Here is a 25529-nt window from a genome sequence, read left to right on the forward strand (position 1 = left end):
AGAATGAGGATGTAGACTAACAGGGAGGACGCTGGCAATGGAAGATAGCACTGAGATTGCGTCTTTCAGAGTGCACTTTGACAGAAACAAATGAGGAAAACACTGAGGACAGTCCACTTTCCTAATTGCTTTTGGTCTGGTCCTAAATAGATAGGAATCAGGTTGGTAGCTTCCATAGGAACTAGACAATCTTTTTGTCTGAAGAACCACAGAGATATAGAGAGCTTGACTGTTCCATCATCAAATCTTGATTATTGGTTTAAAACCTTTAACTAGGAGCACAGAAACTGATAGAATTCTTGAACACAAAATTGTTAGTAACTTAAACACTGAAGTTCTTCATTATGTAGCTGTTGACCTTTGAGGAGTCTGACTGCTTACTGAGATTATTTTATTAGTATTTGCACATTGACTTCTTGCCAAAAAGTCAATCTGCTTTTCCTTTGCGTGATTTTGTTATTTTGAAGGTCTTCAGCTGTGGAATAAACCCCACTATGTAACAAAGAGCTGTCAAAGCTGGAAGCTTTACAATAAAAGCCTTTTCAGGTTAAACTCTTGTGATGCTGAAATATTACAAGTGTTTTATGTGGCCTTCTTTCACCTGTGTCTTACCTAACAGAGTTGTTCCTAAAGAAGGACAACAGTTAGTTCCCAGTGCCCCCAAGAGAATATTCTGTTTGTTATTTACAGGATGGAATTTATACATCATTTGAGCTTGGAACTTGGACTTTACTTTCATTCTTTTATCAGCCTCAATGTTTTAAAAGATGTTTATGATGAGCTTAATGATCCTTGTCATAAAGTTGATCAGTTATGATGCAAGAGACAGTATGGATCTCAGATCATATTTAGGTGCTTGGCATTTCTGCGTTGTTGAAGATGCTTATACAAGCTGTCTAAAATAACATGTAAATATCACAGTGAAAAAAGCATAAGGAAAGGCTGTATGAGAAAGGCTGACTCAAAAGCAGATTAACTATCAGTGGCCACAGGGAAACGTCAATTTCCTTCTGTTGCAGGATTAAAAAGGAGGAAGCGGGATTTATTCCATGTCTTTTTTCTCTTTTTCTCCTAATTTCCTCCCCAAAAGGAGAGGAAGGTCAAAATGTGACCTGAAAAAGCTGGATGGAGCTAGCAACTTTCTGTAGGCAGTTAAAGCTGTCTGAACTATGAATGTCCTATTTACTGAGCCTGCAGGGCTGAGATCAGACTTTTAATGATAGAGAGATTTGATGAGCCTGTCAAACACTTAGAGCCTGGAGGAGGGAGGTATGGTTTATACCTTGTGATTAGAGTTTGAGTTCTATCCTGTGGTATATTGGCAAAGGCTGCATTTCACAAGGGATAGACTTGCAATAGAATAAAGTAACAGGCTAAAGTAATTCTCATGTTCCAGTCCAGCAGAGTAAGCAAACAGCTGCATTCTGCAAATGATGCAGATTTGGGATCAGTTTCAAGGAGAGCCCAATTAGAAGCACATGAAGGCAGCCTGGCCTGTCTCCCTGGGATAGGGCATGCATGACTGTAGGTATTAATCTAGTGCCTGACAGGATGGAGCTCTCCTAATTGGAGTTTTGGATGCTCCTCCAGCTTAAATGATACTGTGCACAGTAAGTCAGCACAGCTCCAGTGATCTCGCTAAATACACATCAGACTTGCTCTAGCTGTAGGCTGCCACTTCCTAGAGATGAGCACTGTGAGCCTTATTTTGCTCTGCAGGTAGTAAGGGAACATGAAGCAAGCATGAGAAGATAGTATGCTCAGTTATTCCCAGGTTAATAAAGTAGAACCTTCAGCTCAGGAGATTCCTAAACCTCCAGCTGTAATGGCTGGAAGGTTTTAGATTAAGGATCTCTCTTTGCTGCCTATTTTTGTATCCTTTTTCCCAGCACTTTTACTGCTATTTCTGCAGAAACAACAGTTCCCAAACTTGTTTGCCCCTACGTGCAGGGTATGGGATAGTGGGGGTTAGAGCATCTCTGAGAATCCTCTGCCAGAGAAGGGAGAAGAGTCTGAAAGATCTGGAACAAGAAGTGTCCATGTTAGGAGTGCAGAGTTTAACCACTGCTTCGCAGTCTTCCCCCATTGGGATTACTTTCTTTTGAGACCTTTGCTAAAATGCAGGCACTCAGCTCAATGCTTGTGGCCCCTGGCTCTGTCCTTGCTGAGTGCAGTGCCAGCCCCTTTCCTCAAGTTTCTTTTTTACTACTGCAACTTCTGGTCCGGACTCTCACTTCCTCAGACATATCCTCTGTCCTACTCCCAGAAGCTCTTCAGTAACCCACTCCTAAAGGAAGCACTCAATTCTCTCCTACTGGGTTTTTCCCAGGTTGTCTGATCTCATCTGCTGTTGCTCTTTCATATAAATCACATTCACATTCATTCTGGTTGCAAATATTATGCACATTTGTACACAGATGTATATGACATCACACACATATATTTGCATATATAAGCATGATAAAAATGGAGTCAGCATCTGAGGGAAACAGATTTCCTTCATAGCCTGAAATAAGTTACAAAACCTGCATCTTTATCAAGTGAAGTGCTTTGGGCTGGATTTTGCTATCTGCTCTAACTGGGACTCACTGGCTGAGTGAAGACAGCGGTGGTAGGTGCTGGGGTGGGAGGACAGGCAGGCAGTTGGTGCGGAGGAGATCGCGCCTGAAGGAGGTGCTGAGGAGGGGTGGAGGCAGAGAGAGAAAGCCAGGAGAAAATTAGGTCTGAGAGGCAGTGAGGTATGGAATGAAACAGAAGAGAAACCTAATGTTGTAATCACTTCGGTAGGTACAAGAATTGTGTCATTTAGTAGGGTTATTTTTAGTTTTAAAAAATAAGAGTGGGGAGAGGCAAGTGTTCATACACACTCACAATCTAAAGTTATCTTAACACTTCAGAAATACCAGAAGAATGATTGCTTCTATGAGGGTTGTGTGGGAAAAGACACTAATTTAGCACACTCTCATTTTATTGCAGAGGTTGTGGGACACAGGGAATAAAGGAGGGATTGCAGGAAGAGAAGAAGGTAGTCACAGAAGAATTAAAGACTTCTCTAGAGAGTACAATTTCATCACTGTCTCTGCTAGAATTTGTGTTGCTTGGCAACAGACTTCAATCAAACTTTTCAAGGGTGGTCACTAATTGTATGTTCCTTGTTTCCCCTAAGGCCCGATTTGCAGAAGTGCTGAGCAGCTACAGCTAAAACAGGTCAATAGGAGAAATGTTTTGTGTGTATCAGATGCTCTGCAAGTCTAAGGACTGTTAAAATTGTACACTGGAATTACATACTGGTTAATAAAAGGGAGTGAGCATCTTTCTCTGACTAAAACTGATTTACACATCTGTGTAAAAGGGAGACCACCTCTTCAGGAATGCTCAGGAATCCCAAACATTTTGGGAGTTTGAATCATGTGCTAAAAATCCATGATACTTTTCCCTTGGAGTGCTAGGAAGACTGGCTGAAGTGGCCTTTCACAGCGCTGCCTGCTTGGCTTCAATTAGTGAGCCTTTGAGGGTTTTCTTCTGCGCTGAGGATTTAAGCAGCCATTCCTCTCAGTTCCAGGGATTGGACTGAGGGAAAAAGACCCTCAAGTAGACATCTTAAGGAAAGCATAAGGCAAAGCCAATCCCCTCCTTTTACTCAGCTTTCTACTTCCAAGTGCTGGCCCCACGTGAATTTCTACTAAACTATCTAACCTAAGAACCATTAGGTTCCTATATAACTGTTGGTCTGGTTTCAGATTCTGTTCTGTTGAAGTCATTGTGCAATTTGACCAGACTGTAGTGGAGGAGAAAGAAGATCAGACCCTTGAAAAGACAGCTTTTGCTATCCATGTGGAAGGAAGCAATGCGCAGAGAAATCACAGCTTTGTAATGGCAGCAGTCCTCTTGTCTCCTGTAGCTTAGACTGGAGTTTGGAAGTCTTTTCCTTCCTAAAGCCCAGATGGGTATTTTTAATATCTTTTTGAGGGGAAAGAGCAAACATTAAAATTAATCTTATTTTTCTCTTGTTACTATAGGACCAATGTGACAATGCGCCATAGGTAACGAAGTGGCTGGCTTTATCCAGCTCCTAATGTGCTTAATGTGTGTTTTGATGATCATAGACCATCTAGCTCTTCTAATGCATGGAAGACTGCTAAAGAATCTCTATATTAGCCTTTTATAAAAGGATACAAGCATGTGTAGGAGGTAAGACATGTCATGTTTTAATCCATTAGGAGTGACTGTGGTTTTTAATTCAAAGCCTAGAGAAATATAATTTATTTAAACAGTACTTTCTATTTCTATAGTACCTTTTACTCAAATATCTCAAAATATTTTCCACTAGTTGTTACATGGAAAGAAAAGATGCTGCTGCTCAGTGTGTAGAGCCCTCTTTGGGTAGGTCAAAGACTTCTGACTCACAGTTCACTGCCAAATTGTAGTAATAGGGCTTTGCACTGCATTGCACAGATAATTGCTCAAACTGTAAAGCAATGAAAAGCTGCCTTGAGGGTCTTGAGGCTTCTAGGTCCAAATCTTGTATCATTCTAATGCAGATTTATGTGAGGCAGTGCAGTTTACAGCTGGTTGATACTCAAAATGCCAATGATACTTATAATAGTGTAAATGATGCTAGTTTATTTTTTAGTCAAACCCAATGCACATACCTGTGTGTCCTGGGTTCAGCAGGACCGGCTGGGCTTAAACCGTGACACTGTTTTAGAATTTTAAGTGAATTCTAACCTCACTGATGTTGATTTATGGTTGAAATTGTCTTTACAGTTATGATGCTGAACTAACTAGTACTGTACTAGTTTCTGTTGACAGACTTCCCATGCGTTGATGGAGCCCCTGGGTTTGCAGACAAACTTTGCCTTCTTTGGGAAGCAGTGCCAGGGAGAAGGGCCGGGGGTGTTAAATGATGAAGAAGCAGTTCTAATACAAAATGCCTTTTGAGGGTGGTAACTGCCCTGAGGGAACAGGCTCAGTATAGATCCCTCATGTCACTTGGTGCTGCCAGCCCTGCTTCACCACAGCACTTGTGCACATGATGCCACGCTAAATTCAAGAACGTGGCTGAATGCAGATGGGAACAAAGTGGTGCTCTGTTTAAGCAGGCATTGGTGTTTAGTGTTTAATATTTTACTTAGTCTATCTTTAGCATTTCTGTGTAATTTTTTTTAAACACGGGATGAGTGAAAAGTTGTTCAAGGCAGAAAAGAAAAATTGGCACTTGAACTGAGAGGTGACACGATTTGAGAATTGTGCTTTTTGAGACAGTTAAAATGTGCTGAGCTTCCGGATCACTTGACACTTCCTCAGATTATGGTGGTGTTATCTGTGGAGTACTGCTGTGTGTAATAGCAACAGAATAGTTAATGCCTAACGTTTTCATGTGTGCTTAGCCTCCAATCTGTGATAAGTCTCTAATTGTGTATTGAAAATTCTTTAAAGATATGTGATGAAAAGTGATTAGTGATTGATTTAATTTCCAAAATGGAATGCCAAGTCTCTGGGGGTTTGGGGTTTTTTAATACTCAATAATGTAGCTTGACAGTCCACAAAACCTTACATGTTGGATTTTTCTACTCTTAGATGTTGACTAGCGACCAAAAGAATTAAAGAAAATGTTAATGTCCTATACAGTAAAAGATAAAAGGTAAAGATATAGCTAAATATTGCCCTATGACTGCTAGCATAAATACTGGGAATTACTGCATTGTCTTTGAAGAAAATCATATTTTAAGAAAGCATGAACCCAGAATTGATGATTTTTCAGTAGTCTTCTGGGTTTTCTGGGAATAAACAGACCTTACTTCTTAATACCAGAGACACTTGGTTTGCTTACTGTCCTGACATCTCCCTCACACTCAGGCTGCTTTTTAATGGCAGAAAAGAGAAGAAATAGTATTTGTAAAGTAAATATTATCACCATTGGGTGAACCTGCTGATGGCACAGCCCGTATCTATATCCAGCTCAGCCGTGTGGCAGCAGGACAAGTCCACTGCCACATTTTTCGTATCTACCTTGGGCTGCAGCTGGGGAAATTACAGTTAAAGAAATGCATACCTAAAATAAAGACTGTGATACTGATGGCTCACAAAAAAATGTGTATTTGTTCTAGAGCCATACTCAGTGCATATTTGAAGTCATGAGAATGATTCCTATCAGTTTAAATGGTCTAGAATGTGCCTAGCATCTCTGTTATGAAAGCACCATTTATCAAAATGCTGTGTTCTGCAGAGCGCTGCATCAGTCTTGTTAAATCTTATTAATCTTCAGTCTTACAAGAAAACTGAGTTACATGGACTGCTTGCATTACTAAGAGTTACAGACTCAAGCTTCTTAATGTATTGGTGATATACCAATAAGATGGCCATAAACATGCATGAACTTAACCAGAAGGTAAAAGCAGGACATGGTCAAACACTTAAATGATGTGGTCTAAAGTCTGAAGGTCAGTAGGATAGTTTGAAGCAGGTGCTATGGTTAAACTGTTTGTTCTCCAACTAAATAGAGGGGTCTCTCAAGTTTTGTTTCTACCATATGATCTCTACAGTGTGGCTGTATCAATTCCAAACATGAATGGAAGAGTGGGGATCAGTCTGACTAAATTGCAATAAGTTGGCATCTTCTGGTACTGAGCTTAGTTTTCTGCATAGCTGTGTGAAAACCCGGCATTAAAGCATACCAGCTGCACTGAACTTGGCCTGGCATGAAGTTCAAAGCTGGATGCAGGACCCTGATGTAAGATCCTTTCTATGCATCCAGTTTTGTCATCAGATTTTGACCTTACATGTCTGCCAAACAGGGTTCAAAATCAGGTCTAAAGAGTCAGTAATACTGTTCATTGCAGAATTGTATGGTCACCAGCTGAAGATGGTGGACTTTGACTTGTGTGCATTATTCATCAGCCCTCACTGCATTTTCCTCATGGCTAGTGCACAGTTTCAGAACAGCTAGGCAGGCATTTAGGCAAAGAGAAGAACTAAAACATGCAGAATTCAGTCAGTTTCTCCTGGCTACTACTGTGGCAATTTTACTGTCTCTGAAACTAATGTCAAACTTCCTTAATTTGTTTTGGACACAAGTTTGTTTGCTTTAGATTCAGTATTCCAAATGTTGTTGGTTTGTTGTTGTTTTTTTTTAACCCCTGCAATCTCTTGACTAGTTTTCTTAGCATTCAGGAGGGGTTATTTCAGGTGGACTTAAAGTTATAGAATAGCTGAGATGTTATGTGTAAAATGAATTGTGTTCCAGCGGAAAGATTAAGGGACTGGAATTAACTTACTCCCTAGAGAGCTGGACTTCTCCCATCTGTGTCATCACTGATTTCTGCATGCCTTTCTACTCAGTCCACACCTACTTGTGCTCCTTACCACCCAGACACACACCAGATACGAAGCTGCAGCCGTGGGACCAAGTTAGCCTCGTACTGTGTGCTGTAAGCTAGTAGGACCTGCTGAAAGACGAAGCAGTCTATATCTGCCTGGATAGATATGCCATGGGTGACATCATGCAATACACAGTCAAGGAGATAACAAGCCGGTTGTCAGCAGAATGTGGCTGGTACTTTCCTTTCAGACTGCTGATGCTTTGGAGGGGGCTGTGCCTTTTTCATCTCTATTTTCAACCCTTTCTGCATACAGAAGTCAAAGGCTAAGTGGCAAAGACTGAAATACAGGAAAGGAGGCAGGTACAAGATACAAGAACATGATTTTTGTTAGAAACCGTGTTTATAGATCTATAGCTCTGCATATCCACTGTTCTCTTTTCCCATCTACAATGCTCAGCATATGTGGAAGACTCAGCAGGCATTTATTTGTGGATAATCAGGTATGGGATGCCTGTGTCTCCAGGGTATATATAGTGTGTTCTTTAGGCAGCTGCACAGCAGTGAATTTGCCGGAGTTATCCTGAATCGTTCTTTGAAGTATTCACTGATCAAAACTGAATACAGTAAGAATCTTAACTAAAAGAAAAAAAGCTGCTCTGGATTGGCCTGAATATTTCTGATATTTGTGATATTTTGAAAGCTGGTCTTCTGGGATGCTTGGACTTAACTGCTGCTGGAGTATATTACTTTGTCCTATTGCACTGTGGTTGTGTTTTTTTAAGTTAAATATCTGTACATATCAGTAGATGGACAACTGTATTTTAATAAATTAAATTATGACCATGACAATTTTATGAACTAAATGATGCAGGCAGTGAGTATGGCTGATGGGCAGGGGTTTTGTACTGCCAGTTCTGAGCTGGCTTTACCCTCACTAATAAAAATAATTTTTCCTTCAAGAATAAATGACTGTCTGAAAGTTCTGTGGATTTTGACTTTGAAGAAACAGGACCACATGAAAAGAAGGAAAGCGAGGAAATCCCTGATGAAATCTTGGCAGTAGCTTATTTCTCCATACACATCCCTTTAAATTCTTACCTTAGGTGGTTTTTTTATTTTGTCTTTTATCTGTGTCCAGAGTCTTACCTTTCAAAAGACAGGGAGAGCCAGCTCTGAACAACAGCTATGTGGGATTGCTGTATCAATAATTTAGTAATGATTAAAATTCTAAAACAGGAAAATGAAGCAGGTACATGCATCACAGCCAGCGTGAAATACCATCCATCATAAGTTCAGAACTAAATGAGAGAGAGGAAAGAAGCATATTCATATCACTGCTTCTGACTCATGGCTAAAGAAGTGTCTGAGAAGGATGAATAGGGGACACCTTTGCAAGGACCAAGAAGCCAAGAACTGCGCTAGGGTTCAGAAGGATAAGCTGCTCTTTACAGTCACCCAGGGTAGACAGAGCTGTGTCGTTTCTGGCCAAGAATATTGGTGGTGGGGTTAGGAATAACAGACCAGCAGAGTCCCAGAACAGCAATGCTGTCCAAGGAACCAGTCCAGAGTCTTCTTTCAGTTTCAGTGGATAAACACAACTATAGACAGATAGATGATAGAAGTAATCTCTGAAGGATATTTCACAGAACTGCAGGGAAGCAAAAATGATGGGGGGAAGTAAGGAAAGTAAGTTGTCTCTTGTCAAGATTGGGAGCATGACAAAGAGGGGAAAAACCCAATAATCTCGCCCATCTTTACCTGACAAGTGGGATAAACAAACAATGCTTCCAAGCTAGTAACATTTTTAGGGATGTCTTTTGCAAATAGTCTAAAATAAGCTAGTAAAAGCTCACATATTCATACGGCTGTCATCACTGTAATAGCTAAGCAGTAATTAATGAATTGGCATGTTGATAGAATACAACATGGCTGCATCTGGGATCAATGAGACATGTTCTTTTCTCATCTGTCTTGTCTTATCCTGGCAGCTCATCTGACTGGAATGATTTTTTCCTGTAGCTACTCCTCAGTTCCTCCATTTTCCACAATTATTTCCCATCTGTGAATTTAGAAGTCTGGAAAAAAGCTGCTTTTCTTTGCTTTTTCCTTGTTTGCATAACCTTTCACCTTAAAATTGATGGTTACTTAGGGTAAACAGGTGGTAGTGAAATATATATACCCCATTTTATTCATTTTACTCTTCCTCATTTGGTTATGAGAACATAAGTGCATTGAGGTGTCAATAAGACTCCTTTATTTTCTTCTCCCCTCAGCTGCCTCTTATGATGTAAATTAAATTTATGAAAAGTTAATGCTGGTGATACACAGTATTTCTGGTTATCTGGTGTCCAATTTAATACAAATGGGGTTCTGAGCTGGGCACTGTTTTACTAAATGATTTGGGGTTCATTAATGCTGTAGTGGGTAAGTATAGTGGCACTTTGCAACCCTGGATAGCTTTTTATAGTGCAGGGCCAGTGTCTGCTTGCTTCTGGAAGACTCAAAGAATCACTTCTTGCTGGGAATTACTCTAACTTGCCCCAAACATTTCAGAAGCAAATAGCCTTCTTTAGTCCTTTTTCTTGCCTCCAGTAATACAGGTTTCCACAGGTTTTCCAGAAGTGTGAGTGAAGGGAACATACAGAAAACCCCTGTATTGTTAACATGGATCTTAGAGTTTTTTATAGCTCATGGCATCTTATTGTTTGGTAACACTGAAACAAACCCAATGATCCTAACCTTTTTTGACAGTTTAAAGGGAATTTAATTAGTTCATTGCTTTTTAAGATTCTTCTATACTTGCCATGTATCCTAGTGGGAATATGTGTAAACTGGGCTCTTATGAAAATCTGCATGATGTAGAAACATTATTTAAGCAAGTCAAGATCTATTGTAGTCTTTATGTTGAAAAATACATCCCAATCTTGTTAAGAGCGCTGAAAGTACTGCAACTTACTGGAAGAAAAGTTGTCACCAATTGACAAAACTAGCTACAAAGTTGGTTTATTTTCCCCTGTCCCCTGTTCAGAAATGTCTAGTAACCAAGAACCAACAACTGAATGCGAAACTGCTAAACTGCAGCGTGAGGGGAAAGAGCCAGTACAATAAAGCTACATTATGATGGGTTCAGTTTTGTCATGATTCCACTGCCTGAAATGGATCCATATCTTGGCTTATCCTCTGACAGTAGATTTCTTCTTGATACTAGCAAAGCTGTTATTACATGGCCAGAAAAACAGTTTTTTGACTCTGATCTCAGAAAGCACCAGGACATAAAGTTTAAGTGCTGAGGATCTGCATAGTTCAGTGAGCTGTGAGATGATCTGGGTTAGTGCCCTGACCATCAACCCCAGGGTGATCAGAAATCTGGGTCTCTGAATCCAATTCAGTATAATCAAAATAATTTTGCCTCCCCTTGGCTACTAGCTTTTGAATGACATTGGTTTGTTTGTTGCAACTGGATTTGGTTTTCTGTAGCTCTGTTAGCTGGGAGAAAATGACTCTTTCTATCTCAAGACCATGCATCATTTTGTGCTGACTGAAGTTAGAGTAGTATATATAGAGTACAAGTCCTACAGATTGCCACTCATAGTTCTGAATTTTCAAGGGAGAACTCTGCCCTCTCTTTCAGGTATGTCCCTTTGTTAAGGCTGTGGAAAATGCTCATATCACTGTGGGATCAAGCACCTAATATTGATGCCATTAGTCTTGAGGTTAATTGGAAGACCTTTAGTTTTTCCCCTTGAGTTTGCCTAAGGAGTGATGAATACGTAAATTCTGGGCACTGCTCCCTCATGGGAACACTGCTGAAGAAGTAATTTCTCTTTCCTGGAGCCAAAGATTTGGGAAAATGAAAGAAGAGATCTGCCTGTGGCAACTAGCAAGACAGTCCCCAGGTGTCTGTAACGGATGGGTATTCTGTTTAGAGAATAACTGGGGTCAGAAACCCAGTAAGATGTCAATATTGTATGTGCTTCTGAGGAAGGAACTTAGTGGTTTCCTTTTAAAGGAAGCCCTATTAATTTAGCATTAATAATGTATTGAACTGTAAAGGCTCAAAGATATTGAGGCAATTTCTTGGAAGTTGCTGAGTGTCCCCAAACCGCATTGAAATTAATGGGAGTGGAGGACAGGCAGCGTAAAGTAAGAGCTATTTGAAGTTAACATCACAAGATACCTTACTGCTTCTTAGTGCATTATTTTACAGAGCTCTTCAGACTATATCTAGACATGATTGGACAACTCATTGCAGAGGAACTACCCCGTTAAGATAATGGAGAGTTGGCTATTGTGTATGCTGACATTCCTATCAGAGACCTTCTAAAACACTGAGACAGTCTAATTGTGTTAGTGTGGTTTTAGGACTCATGGAACCCTAAGCATGCCATCAGTGGTTGGGATGAAAGGTGCTGAATCTCTGGCAATTTCTTTTGAATTTCCACACTGCTTGCAAACCATATTATGTTCTAATTGCTGCAATACAACTATATAGTTTTTTTCTGCGTTAATCGCTTTGTTTTCTTGCAGTAGTTCAGCTTTGCTGCACTTTTGACTCTTGCCAGAGAAGGAAGAGAACTGTACCTTGTTCAGAAGTAAAGTGAGTCCCATAGATATCTCTGGGGTTTGAGGAAGCAGAGGCTCGCATCCCTAATTGTAGGAATTTGTGATTAGAACCATCAGCATTCTTTCATATCAAACAAAGCTGCCCAGCTTTCCTGGCCAGCAGAGAGCTGTCTTGAAGTTCCCTCTCAATGATTTCAGAAATTAAATTTTGCAGAAGAAGAAATTACAGGGAAGTATTGTTTTAAAAATTGAAGCAAATAACATGAAAGGTAACACTGCCTTAATATTCCAGCCACATTAGCCAAAAAATACTTGGAGAGGGCGAATGTACTATCTTATACATTATGTGGTTTAACTCCTGTACATGTGTGTTAGTCACATTAAATGAACAGCAGCTTTATAGGGACATTTGATGTTCTACAAATTGAATTAGGAATAGTACTCAAGAGTTTCACGTTAAATTGGGTGCAGTGACAAAGTAATTCACCCTGCAGTGCAGTCCATCATTTACATTGGTGTACTTAAGTGCTTAAGGAACAGTGAGTCAAGATGGTTTTAACTTTTCCTGGCTAAAAGCTTTTGATACAACCTGTGGTGTTTTGTTCATTTATACTAGAACTTAAAGAACAGTTATGTGAGTGGGCATATATGCTTTGTGGAAGAGTGCTTATTACAAGTTGGGACCCACCACCCAAAAATATATATTTATACAGCTTCTTTTAAAAGCATGATACAGTGTGCAGTTACCCAGCACGTGCATCTCATGTTCTTCATAAACATTGTTGGGAATGATTCCCACTTACACGTCATCTTATTTAAACAATTTCGATAGCATTCGGAGGTCAGAAAACACATAAGTTGTTACCTGACTATATTACCCTTTCTTGAAACCTTTCTTGAATAATAATTATATTACCCTTTCTTGAAAAGTGGGATGATAACTGTATTACAAGCCAATTACAGGTAGATAAATGAAAGTGCACGGCCACCTACAAGACTGATAGCAGAGGAAGGAACGATGTTCTGAAGCCCTATCTGCCAGTTCTGGGCAGCAGCCTTTAAACTAACCGTCATTTGCATTTTCCGCTTTCCTCGCTTGTTAGGATTTGAAATTCTTCAGTGAAAAGGTTCACAAATACATGGAAGGGATGAGAAAAGTATCTGCACAAGATGCTTCTCTCTGCTGAACAGAGCTGAGCCTTATACATATTTTTTACTTCCTGCAAACTGAACTGCAGCTAGATACTACCAAAGTCCTGCAAAGTTCTGGGGAGAGAGTGCTGTAAGCAGAATGTGTATCCTAATATGGGCTTAAGGACTTGTAAACATCTCAATTTATGGTTCTTCAAGCAGCATTTAGTGACTCTGGACACATGGAGGCTCACATCAAAACCCACCTGCACAAGGGCAGTAGATGCAGCAGTGAGTTATGTCTTAATATTATGCCACATTCTTTGTCACTACTATTTGTATACGTATGACTCTGCTTATATGAAGTCTCACCCTTTGGCCTAGGTTTTTAATTAGAATCTTATCAAAAGACAAAATGACAGAAAATACACAGAATAGACAAGTCTCTGTGCCATGGCAGAGTTCCCATGATAGCGCCTTACTTTTGCCCCCAGATGCGACAAAATCAGGTCATGTCTGTTTTGCTTGTGTTGAATACTGTTTGGAATTCACAGCAGCAGTGAGGGCTTTTACACATGGGGATGGTGGAAGAAGGATTTATGGAATTGGAAAGTATTAACTTAATGAAAGAGCATTTGCATGTTTCCTGAGCAAAATGTTAAGGGAAAAAGAAAAAGAAATTGTCATAGCTGATGAAAGCATTTTATTTATTGATCCCTTTATAATCCTTTGTTTTCTTTTTTCTCCCTCATCATATGGGGATGCATGCAATGTCGGCTGTAGTATTACTAAGCAGGCTAACCTTCCTTGTCCTGTAACTATTCACTTGTAAATGATGGTTTATATAGTGCTTGAAGTGTGTATTGTTAGGTTCTTTTAATATAAAAAGGCTGCATAAAACCATCTTAAATAATAACTGCAATTAGACAGACTTCTTTTAAACAAACTGAATGTTCATTAGAGAGGGCTGAATCTTCAGCCATTGCATCTATTTAATTCCCCTGCTGTCAGGTCCACTTTATACATGTATATTCCTTTTGCTGTAGGAGGCATTTGTGGTGTGAGCCAAAAGCCAGTACTTGTATGACTGCAGATGTTGAAAGTGATTTTTGAGATGGAGTAAGTCTTGTGTTCCCTCCACAGTTTAGGCAACTCACCCTTGGGTTTAACAGTGTGCACAGTATCCACGTGAAGTGTAGTAACTAAAATTATTTAAAATGAGTACAAAGTATGAGGTTCTGCAAATGGATTTAGCAAAACAGATTAAACTGTTTCTTACAGGTTTTTGGTTTTATTTTTTTTAATCCATCCTGCACTGTTTTCTGTAGGGCTGATTTTCCGTAAGAGCACATGATCTTCTGAAATACTACAGGAAAATGTCTCTGGCTTTCATTTCTGCCACATGGCACAGCTGTCTTGGATTACTTGACAGAAGATACCCTGAGAGTGATGAAGCTACTCAGAGTGAACTATGGAACTCTGAATGGAGAATCAAGTAGTATGCTGGGTGGGAGAGAAGCAGGATAAGACCTATAAAGCCTGTGTCTGTGGGACACAAAGAGCGGATATAAGTGAAGATCACACCAGCAACTAATACCTTATAAATAAATCTTTCATTTTCAGTGTTCACCATTGTAATACCAGATTTGAGGGTTTATTTTTCATGTAATAGACACTATGGCAGTTTTCTGAGAGTTTCATATCAGAGTATTAGAAATGAAATAATGCCTTACACTGAGTTTCTTATGAAACTGATGGCTCATAGGTACAGCTGGCTTGCTTTTTTATCTCATAACAATGCAGAAGGGGTAACAGTGATAAAAGTGTTATCATGTATTTAATGCCAGGGCAATGCTAGCCAAGTTACCACAAGCAAGACTCTTAGGATGTCAGTTAAGTAGGGATAAGCATGCAGAATGATTAATAAAGCAATCAGAAAAGCTCAGATCAATAAAATTAAAATGAAAAAAAGATTGTTTCCCTAACTGCTGTGAGCCTCATTGTCCAGTCTAGCATTTTCATCAGTGTGAAATGGCAGTAAAGTGAATGGAGAAGTCTGAGCTGGCAGGATTCTACTCTTGGCTCATGCTCAGATGTGAATGCCATAATTGATGGCATCAGATAGAAGCCTTTTTATCTTTTATTTAAGTGTAGAAAGTAAGTAATTTTAGAATGACTTGTTTACATATTGCAAATAAGCATATTTACTGAGGGGCATTTTGTATTAATTACAGCATTTTATATTATGTCAGCATTCCAACAAGATGAAGACTCTGCACTGCAAATTGTATGCAGGTATTTCAGCATCTGCACCATGGTACCTGGTATCTGATACAGTGTTATCTGATGATTTTTAAGTAGTTTTACTGCCTGAGCAACAGCTTCTCTTAGAAACATAAACCTATTCATTTTAACCTCTAAGCTAGATACAGTTAACTGCTGACTTAATGGGGCAATAGCATCTTTTGCTGGTTGCATTTGCTGTACATGTTTATGATCCAGTCCAGTGTCATTTCCCTATATGTGGAAGTCACTAGGAAACAAAACTGCACAACATCTTGCAGAATTTAACCTGTAATTTTATGCTTGACAATGACACATACCTACAATAATCTGACAAAATGAAAGCAACACATGTCATATCAGCTTCAAATAAATATCCTGTCTCTACAGCAGCTGCACTGAAAGAGAGCTGACGTAATGGTGTTATATCAGCAGAGCTACTAATCTCAGATGCTAGTGGTTTCAGTACTGAGGGAGAGGATGCTGTAGCAAATGGAGGTCATTCAATATCCTCTAGCACTTTGGACAAGCATGGCATTTTGGACTATCCCTGTTGATGGCAGAATACAGTGCTGATGCTAAAAATTGCTGTTTCAGAGCCACTTGTGCAGGTAATCTGCTCGTAACGGCAAAGTGTCTGTTCAGATGGGCCTGTTTATTTTGATGCTTTGCAGAAGCAACTGTTTTTCTTGGAAGCTAAAGGCATGCTTTAGGTTTTAGTGGTAAAAAATGTGTCTGAAGTAGCAGAAATATGGGGTTTTTTTAGATGGTTAACCCTGTTCAGGCATACAGAATTGCTTTCTAGACCTTTTGTCTCCTTGGTGTCTTACATGACTAGTTTTGCCAAAAAATGGAGCTACCATGGAGGAGCTGCAGCATTCTGGTAGGAACACAGGATAATCAGAATCCATGCAGCAAGCACATGTCTTTTTCATAGTCCTCAAGCGGGAAATAAGAAGGATGCTGAGAGAATTTTGCTATTTTCAGTGTCATGAGGTGGCACATATGAAGAATCCTTTTCCCTGGCAACAACTCCTGAGCCATAAGGCTGAACCTGTTTACCCAGGCACAGTGCCATTCTGTCAGATGGGCACTGATACACCAATTGTAGAGACCCTGTGTTGTACATACATCAGGTGTAAGTGGCCCAGATAGGATTCCCAGCAAGGATTGTCCATATGTCTGTTCATTCTAATTTTATATTCCCTTGTTCCATTACAAATCCAGGTATAGGTCTGATGATGTTTCAAAAATAGAGAACAGCTTTTTTCTCCTGTAATAAGACCTCTTGCTCACTTGTATAACAGACTGAAGTAATGTTTTAGCAGGAGGTTTTAGAAGACAAACTTTCCTCTCTGGCCTTTCCAAACCCTCTCCTCCTGCATTCAGAGAAATGGGATCTTATAAATCTTTTCCTTTCTAAGCGAAGTCTCTGTAGTATATCAGAGTATATCTAGTAAATCTTTGGCACCAAGCTACATTTCGCATGCACAGCAGAGTGGAAATCTCTGTTCAGCCACTCTCTGCACTATTTTACAGGATGTTTTGCCTGAACTGGTATAAAACATTGAGGTTTCAGGGTTCAAGAAGAAGCACGGCACTGGGGATTGTCTCCCTAGCTGCTCTCTCACAGCAGCCACCTGCCTTTACTCTCTATTTCCTCCCCGGTCTTAGTTTTCTGTAAACTATCAACACCCTCAGCTTTGCTCTTGCTCTGTCTTAGATATTTTATATGGCTATGGTGCAACATCTGATTTTGCTTATTGAGCTTCCTTCTGTTTTATTTTCCTGTGTGTTGGAGAGATAAGGATCTGGTATCTGTGGAATGTGCACAGTGATGCCAGGTCATGCTCTTCTCTGATAGCTGAAGCAGTTGCACTGACATCCAATTATTTATTACAAAGCTTTGATAACCTAATTTGCTTCCTCATCTCCTGCAGTCTGTGCCATACTAATGCAGCAGATTTGAAAAAAAAAACATGACATAAATCTTAGTTTTCCTTATAATCCTTTTGGAATTAGCTTTACTACGTGTTGGGGCTAAGGTAGAGCTGCAGAGCCAATGTCTTTTGATTTTGGTTTTTAATTTGAATGCTGAATAATGGATTATATTTTTCTCCTGGTCCTGTCACGTATCGTTTACATTGGCTGCATAGTGTGCAAAAGCAATATATGTTTTGATTGTGTATGTTTCTATGAATGCTGAGAGTAAGCAGTTCAAATGTATGAAAATACCCATCCTCCTTGAAGCCTTCCTAACTTGCCTCTATCTATATACATACTTTTTTTTCACTCAGTTTTAAAACACAGCTGCCTCTGGTTGGCTGACCCAGCTTTAGCTGTGTATATAACTACAACATGCACTTTGATGCACTGTAATTTTCTGGGAAATTATAAGTAAAAGAATGATTGCTGTGCTTTGTTGCATCTCACTTACTAGTATCCTCTCCTACTGCTAAAGCATCCTGAAATCTTGAGGACTTCAGTTACAGAGCATAGATCATAAAAGCAACCTGCATAAACCAGTGCTTAGATCCAAAACAACTGCAGTTCAGACTGCATGTGGATAGTTTGCTGCTCAGATATTTTGATTGTGGGTTGGGATTTGCCATTTTCGAAATGTTTGTATAGTACAGTCCAGCATGATACAGCCATACACATTTGGAGTTCTCTAGGCAATGATATAAAAGCTAAAATAATGAAGACTGTCTCATCTGCAAACTGTAAAGAGTGCACAGTGGAATACTCCTTTCAGTTTAACATGTCACCATTCAGTTAATGGAATGAACATCAGTACTGCAAGGGGAAATCTGCATCCACACATACCTCATTCCATTAGTGCGTCTGGGTTTCTGGTAAAGCAGAGTGTTGGTCCTTCTGTCAGTATGTTTAATTAACTTCAGCTTTACTTTTGTTTCTGTAATTTACAGTCAGTTAAATCATAAATATTGTTTTGTGACTTATAGAACAGTATGTAATGGTCCTCATCTTGTATCCTTTTTAGTCTGAATGTCAGATCCTCTATGTAATTTTTAATGACAACAATTTTTATTATATTGCTGGAACTTTGCCCAGGGTAATTTTGTCTTTTGCATATAATATGTGATCTAGAAATGAAACTGCAACAGAAAGCTGCTACATCCAGCATCTTCTATAGCTGCATAGTTATGTTAAAAAATTCTTGGACCTAGTGCAAGATGACCTGAAATTGAAGTTAATGATACACAAGGCAGCTGAGCTTTCTGTAGCTCAGCGGAAGAGAGTTGCTCTAAGTATGAATATATCAAGCAAAATACAAGTGAAGGCAGAACATGTCTGCATATGAGCTCTGATCTGCAGTCATGGAATCCTAGAATGGTTTCTGTTGGAAGGGACCTTAAAGCCCACCCAGCTCCAAACCCCTGCCATGGGCATTGCTCCAAACCCCGGCCAACCTGCCCTTGAACACTGACAGAGGTGGGGCAGCCACAGCTTCTCTGGGCACCCTGTGCCAATGCCTCACCACCTTCACGGGGAAGAACTTCCCAGGACATAATCTAAATCTCCCCTCTGTCAGTTTAAAGCCATTCCCCCTGTCCTGTCCATATATGCTCTTGTAAAAGCCCCTCTCCAGCTTTCTTCTCAGCCTCCTTTAGGCACTGGAAGCTGCTTTAAGGACTTCCTGCACATCCTGATTTTATCTCTGAAAATTTAAGTTTAGTGACAGTTTTACTGTATGAGAAAGAGGGACAAGGTTCCCTAAGATACACATGTGTTAGCGTAATTCAATACACTGAATAAACGTCACTTGGGAACTTGAGAGATGGCTCTACTGTGGAAGATGATACACCGAGGAGAGTTTCCAAAGTTCTTGTAATCAAGTATTTCCTATTCCCTGCTTTAAGTTCATGATTTCTTTCTTTGTTTCTTTCTAGCTCAACAAAATTCACCAAAAATCCATGAAGGCTGGTGGGCGTATAAGGAGGTGGTCCAGGGAAGCTTTGTTCCAGGTAAGTGTAATTTAAAAATCTTAGTTTTTATTAAAAAGTGTTTCACTGGAATTGATATAGTTGGGTTTGGGGGACATTTTTTTGGTTTTGTTATTTTGTCCATTGCAGAGATTTGAAGTACACAACTACTCAACATCACAATGTACAGAAGCCTGGGAAGGTTTTTGTCAATACATCCTCCAAAGACCATGGCTGTTTTCCAGGAAAGAAACCACTTTGATGACATTCCTGGTTTCACTCAGTAAAATTAATGTGATGCTACTTTGTCAATGTATGTTCTGTCTATGGAAATATGAATGGGAGAACTGAAAAGCAGTGTTGTTACCTGGATGAATTTACTTATCTGATGCAGCACTTCTAGATAACGTATACAAATTTAAGAGTGTATTAGGAAAGGAACTTAATTGAAACATCAGCCTAATATGGAGATTTCATTCTTTTTTGATTTGGAAACAGAAAAGTGACTGAAAAATGAAATCCTAACCTGGCTTCAATAAGATTTAGTAGGTGGTAAATAATCATTAGGTAGCTAAAAGGATCTAAATAAGTAACAGCAGTGGAATTTGATAGGCAAAAGCGAAATTCAGGCTAGCAATAGCATGTCATTGCTCTGTACCGGTACAACTCCTCCAAACGAGTATTGTTTATCCTAATGGTATAGACCCCTTAAGTTTCAGCTGGTCTGAGTAGGCCTTAGCTTGTTCTTTTAAGCTCTGGATCTCTCTAACACATTTCAGATTCCAGCTGCCTGAGACACTCATAGTTCTCAGACTGACAATATTTCGTTTTTCACCTACATTTCACACCTGATCTTTTTGTGCTCCCTTTCTCTAAATTATTTTATTCTTCCTTTCAAGCAGAATTACTTTGTTGGGTCTTCACTGTTCCATTTGACTAGATGTTTCCTTTAGGAGAGGAGTCAGGAAACTTTAGCAACCTCCATTTTCTGTTTAGTTGTTGGGCAGATTTGATGGCACATTCCTCATTCAGTAAACTCAGAAACATTCAGTGAGTGTATTGTTCAGTATGTTCTCAGTGCAATTGAGATGAATATGCATTAATTTCTGTACACTAGCGATATATTGTAAGCTGAAATAGTGCTTCAAGTTCTATCATGAAAGCACCATGAAAATAGCTACATGATCTTTGTTTCCTCCAAGTACTAGAAAATACTACTTAGCCATTGTGTGAGCTGTTCCTAAGAATCTGTAGATCTGATCTATCATCAGGTGTTTTGATTGTTGTGACAACAGTTACAATTTGACAGTCATTTGAAATACCCAAAATGCTGATTATCTTGATAGGACTACTACTGCAAATGAGATGAAATATTTCAACCCACAAGCTTCTGGCACTGAAATTCTTATGAAAAGCACATAAAAAACCCAACATCTACAAGCCTGGAGCTTAATTACATATTGATGTAGCATAAAGTAGCTTTTCAGATTTACTTGACACTGGTTTGGACTGTCAGAGGCACTGCAGTGTATTGTTATGCTTGTTTAGCTCCTAATGTTGATAACAGGGGAAGAAGCCTGGAGAACATAATCACCTGCTTTCAAGAAATGTCATTTTCCTGATCTACACGACCCAGGGAGATGCCCAGTAGAAACTGGGTGAAAAAAATATTTACTTAGCAGACCTTCTCAACATTTCAGCTTAAAGTTATTGAGGGAAATAATTTAATTGTCAGCATGTAAAGGAACATACATGATCAGGGAATGCTTGTGGTGTTTTAGTCTTAATATAGTGAGAAATTTGGGCTTGGGAACAGTCATGACTCAAACATCCAAGAAGGAAAACCTCTTAGAGTAGTGTGAGACAAATCTCCTTAATGAGAGAGCCCCGAGTTACCCATACATGTTGAATATGGGACTAACCTAGCACACATCCTCAGGAATGGCTCCAGAAGGGCACTCCTCACTGAAGCAGCCATGAAGCAAGCAAGGGAGATTTGGGAACACCTTTCTTGCAGACTGTCAGATTTCTTTCAAATTCAACTGCAACCTGTAATCCTCAGCAGAAGAGAGAAATCCCATGAATTTTTATAGAATAAACAACTAATTTTTTTCAGCAGCACCTAGGTTTTCAAGTCTTTGAAAGCATTTAAAGCATGTTAAGGATGCATTTTATGGTTATGATCTCAGACTAACACATCACAAAGGATACGTTAGTGCGTATTAAGTTTATCCGCAATGTTAGCAGTCACATATCAGATCTAACAGAAGATGCTAATTAGCACCTGAGAGGTGATGGCTGCGAGGCAGTCTGATGAGGTAGAGCTGAAGTTGCTGACTGACGTGCACTGAAGCAAACAGCTATGGCCATCTGCTGAGATATTTCCTTTCCACAGCTGTTTGTCCTTTCGCAGGGCTGGGAGTTACCACACCCAGAGATGTTAGAAAGGAATATTTGTCCAAGACTCTGTCACTGTAGTTCAAAACTGACATCTAAGCTACTATGATTGACATGAATACAGCTCTTCAGTTGCTTGGGGGAGCAAGCACAAGCATAGAGATGACTAATTGGGGGTAATAGCATTGTAAAACACTCCAGGATGAGTTGCTGGAGTTTGTCTGTCACAGCTTTGGCTGTGTGAATACTTTTTTGCCTACTTCAGAAGCAAAGTAACTGTCTTTCTTTGAACTATCACTTCTTTCATGTTTAGTTGTGTAAGACTGCATTTAGGAGTGTATCACAACGTGCCTAGGTTAGAGTATGCCATTCATAATTTTTTTTTTTCTTATTATCCTGTTTTGGATGCATTTAAGTCCTAACAAATCCCCTTCTAATGTAATGTGTTCATCTGAACACAGGTTTTTTCCACTGAAAACCTGCTAGGAGATGATACAGAGAAGAGGGACAAAACCCATAGAATCATAGAATGGTTAGGGTTGAAAAGCACCTTAAGATCATCCAGTTCCAACCCCCCTGCCATGGGCAGGGACACCTCACACAAGACCATGTCACCCTGTCCTCGAATACTGCCAGGGATGGAGCATTTACCACTTCTTTGGGCAACCTGTTCCAGTGCCTTATCACGCTGTCTTTCCCAACTTCCCTTTGCGCATTGCTCAACAGAAAAGGGAGCAACAGTGACTGACAGGTTCTCTCACTACAGTGACTGTCCTCAGGTCTTAGTGCTCAGCCTTGCAAGTGAGGGTAAAGGGTTCTTGAGAAAGGTGCATCAGCAGGTGGATCTGTATGTTCCTGATGCATCAAATACCCCCCCCCCTCACCTTTGCTAAAAGCAGAGAATTGCTTCTATGATTTAAATCATGTAGACAAACAAAATAGCAAGTAAGTAATGCTTTAAAATGTTAATTGAATGCAAATTAGGTTCCAAATTAAACTTCAGGGAATGCTCAAGGATGAAGAATGAATGCTTTTTTTAATGCATGCTGATTTGCACAACAACCAAATAATCTATATTCTTACACACTTTTAGTACATAGACTTTTTCTGGTATGGGATGTCAAAGTAGTTCACGATGGGTTAAAATACATGTAAATAATCTTTTTCATACCTTTCCATTTGCTGTGGCTATGAGTATGTATCGCAGAAGTAGTGCAAGTGTTTTCAGGATGGCAAAGGCAAAATACTTCAAGCTATTCTGTGCCGTTTCTTATATTTCAAATAGATGCACATAGCCTTTGATACTCTCGTGTGTCTGATTGTATTGATGCTCTTCATATGGCTCCTGTTTTTTTCATAGCACCATAAAAGTAGGGTTTGGTAAACATAAAATATAATGGTGGTTAAATCTAATCTGTGATTATGGAATTCACTTGCCAAAACTCCATCCTGTTACTGAAACTTTGGACTACATGTTAATGGGAAGGCAGAAGAGTTTCTTATCCAGGGAAGACACGGTCTTCATGACACTAAATTATACCAACTCTAAAGTTACTTTACAGGCTGATAGTTCTAGTCTTAGGTAAGAAGAGGAAGTCCATCTTTACCGGATAATGGGTGAACTTTGCTGAAGGAGCAGATAATGTTCGTTTCCTTCCTTATCTAAAGGTTGTAAAATAACTTTAATACCAGATAAAGATCTACATCCACTGTGATTCATTGTTTGCTATAGATCACCAAATCAAAGGCTACCCATTTCCCTGAGATTCTGAGATGGGAAGTCCCCTGTTAACAGTTCCTTTCACAACTCATTTTACTATAAAAGGGAAAAGACTGGTAGAGATTGATAATGCTGCTCCTGCCTTTTGCAAGGATCATGTTGATGAGATTATGCCCTAACATAGACCATCTGGCTAAGCTGCAGTGACTCAAAAGGAACATGGGCAGTGTTTGTGAAGCACCGAGCAACTCCCTCCAAGAAGGAAATGCGTGAATTTAGTAATGATTTTCAAGGAAAAAGAATCCTGAAACAATTGACAATCTTGGTCATGGGTGCCAAAACCTGCTTTTAAATTTCCTTCTGTTACCTTCTATCTTTTATTGTGGCCCACACAGGCAGTTCAGATGTCCCTACTTTCTCTTCTGTGGGCTTTAAGATTTCTTTTTATTACAGTTTTAAGATTTCTTTTAAAGTACAAATTTCTTTATGCAGATGTCCAAAGGTAACCTTTGACTGTCACTGTAAGAACCATGAACTTTTTGTCCATGGCCTGAAGCTAAGAAATAAGAAACTTCAGACCTAACACGTCTTAAACTTTCTGAAAGGCTCATGTATTATGCCACTCTCCAATATACAGGGACCTATTTCATACACTGAGACAGGTGATCACTTCATTTGGCTGCCTGAATAATACAAACAATAACCTGCTGATTGCTCCTCTTGCATTGCTCTTATACTATCTGTAAAATTTCTCCTAGTCTTATTTTGGGACTTCAGGAGGCTGCAGCATCACTCACCATCTGGTGCATTTTGCTTGTCAGTGAAAACAGTGGTGCTGTCTGAGCTACAGCAGTGTTTTAAACAGTCTGTGCACAGACACTCTTCAGAATCATTCTGTCTGGTGCTGATTCTGAGCAATTAACCAGCCATATATGATTATTTATGGAAACAATAATAGCAGTTTTTCTTTTAGAAAGCAATATATTGGAACACTTCATTTCTTCAGGCTGATAGAGCACAGATTCTGGAAATCATTCACTTATTGATTCAAACTTAGGTTAGTATATATAATATTTCAATTTTGGTTGTCACAAAGATAGTTTGAAGAAAATCTATTTTGTACCGAATATTTTTGTGGTTTCTTGCTTCTTTTGGTGATTCTGCAAAATCTGTTTACAATTCATGTAACTAGAAAGGAGTTAAATATAATTAAATGTAGAAACCATTGTCTCAGTTTCCAATGCATTGTTGATACAATTCATTATTTTAAAATAGCAAGGAACAGATGAGTTGATTGCTTTTAATTTGGAAGAAGAAATGAACACTATCGAGGGGAGATGTTTGATGGCCTTAGTTATAATACAAATATGGCAATGTTTGCTTGTCTTTATATGAATTGTAACCAAATTAAAGCACTAAGTTTGAGAGACATTCACATTAGTAGTAGTTCTGAACTAATGAGGCTATTGGAGTGAGTCTGTAATTCTGAATCTTCCATAAAAATGTAAAGAGGCTGCTCACCAGTGATTCACACCTCAAAGGCTTGATTTATCCCTGAATTTAAATATGAAAAAAAGGGGAATTTAACATATTAGGATCTGAGGAGGGTTCTATGTAATATTGTACCTTCAAGGATGTACAGTTCCACGTGTTACAACTTGGTGCCCAGGCTTAGCCAACAGTCAGCCTTATTAAAAGACTTTTATGGGGACTGTGCCTAAATTAAAGCCGAGTTTTCCAGATTAATGATTTCATGGGTTGGGTTTTCCTGAAAAAAACTCCAATGCTCCTGTTATATGGATGCTCATATTGCACTGGGAGATGAAACGTCCTGTAGTTGCAACCATTTTGCAAACAGATCTCTGAATACTGTTTTCCCCCCTAAGTTTCCTTCACTCCTTTAACAAAACAAATAAATATATTTTAGAGAGCAAGCAATGTGAACTGACCACAGTAAAGAACTCTGGAAGTCTAAGATTTTAAACCTTGCCAGATTTGTGGTTGGCCGCAGTTCTTCGCTAAAGTGGCCTCAGATCCCCTTTCCCTTAACAGCCTGATTATCTTTCTTGGGTGTGTTTAATATCCACAGAAGACAAACTGCATGTAGCAGATGTATCTCGGACTTACTTCATTACACTGACCAGACCGAATGATTCAGGTTGTGTT

At 39.4% G+C, this 25529-nt stretch overlaps 1 protein-coding gene across 2 annotated transcripts in view; it reads left to right on the forward strand.

The window, feature by feature from the left end:
- The window catches only part of CA10 (carbonic anhydrase 10), a 192750-nt gene that overhangs the window by 16813 nt on the left and 150408 nt on the right, over window positions 1-25529 (forward strand). For both annotated transcript variants that reach the window (XM_061455427.1, XM_061455426.1), the window contains one exon: window positions 19214-19288. In XM_061455427.1, coding sequence (XP_061311411.1) covers window positions 19214-19288 — 75 coding nt within the window. The remainder of the gene's footprint in view (window positions 1-19213; window positions 19289-25529) is intronic.

This window comes from Pezoporus flaviventris, unplaced genomic scaffold (assembly GCF_033815535.1).
Source record: "Pezoporus flaviventris isolate CSIRO_AGI_PZ_B2104156 unplaced genomic scaffold, CSIRO_AGI_Pfla_v1 ptg000020l, whole genome shotgun sequence".
Lineage (NCBI taxonomy): Eukaryota > Metazoa > Chordata > Aves > Psittaciformes > Psittacidae > Pezoporus > Pezoporus flaviventris.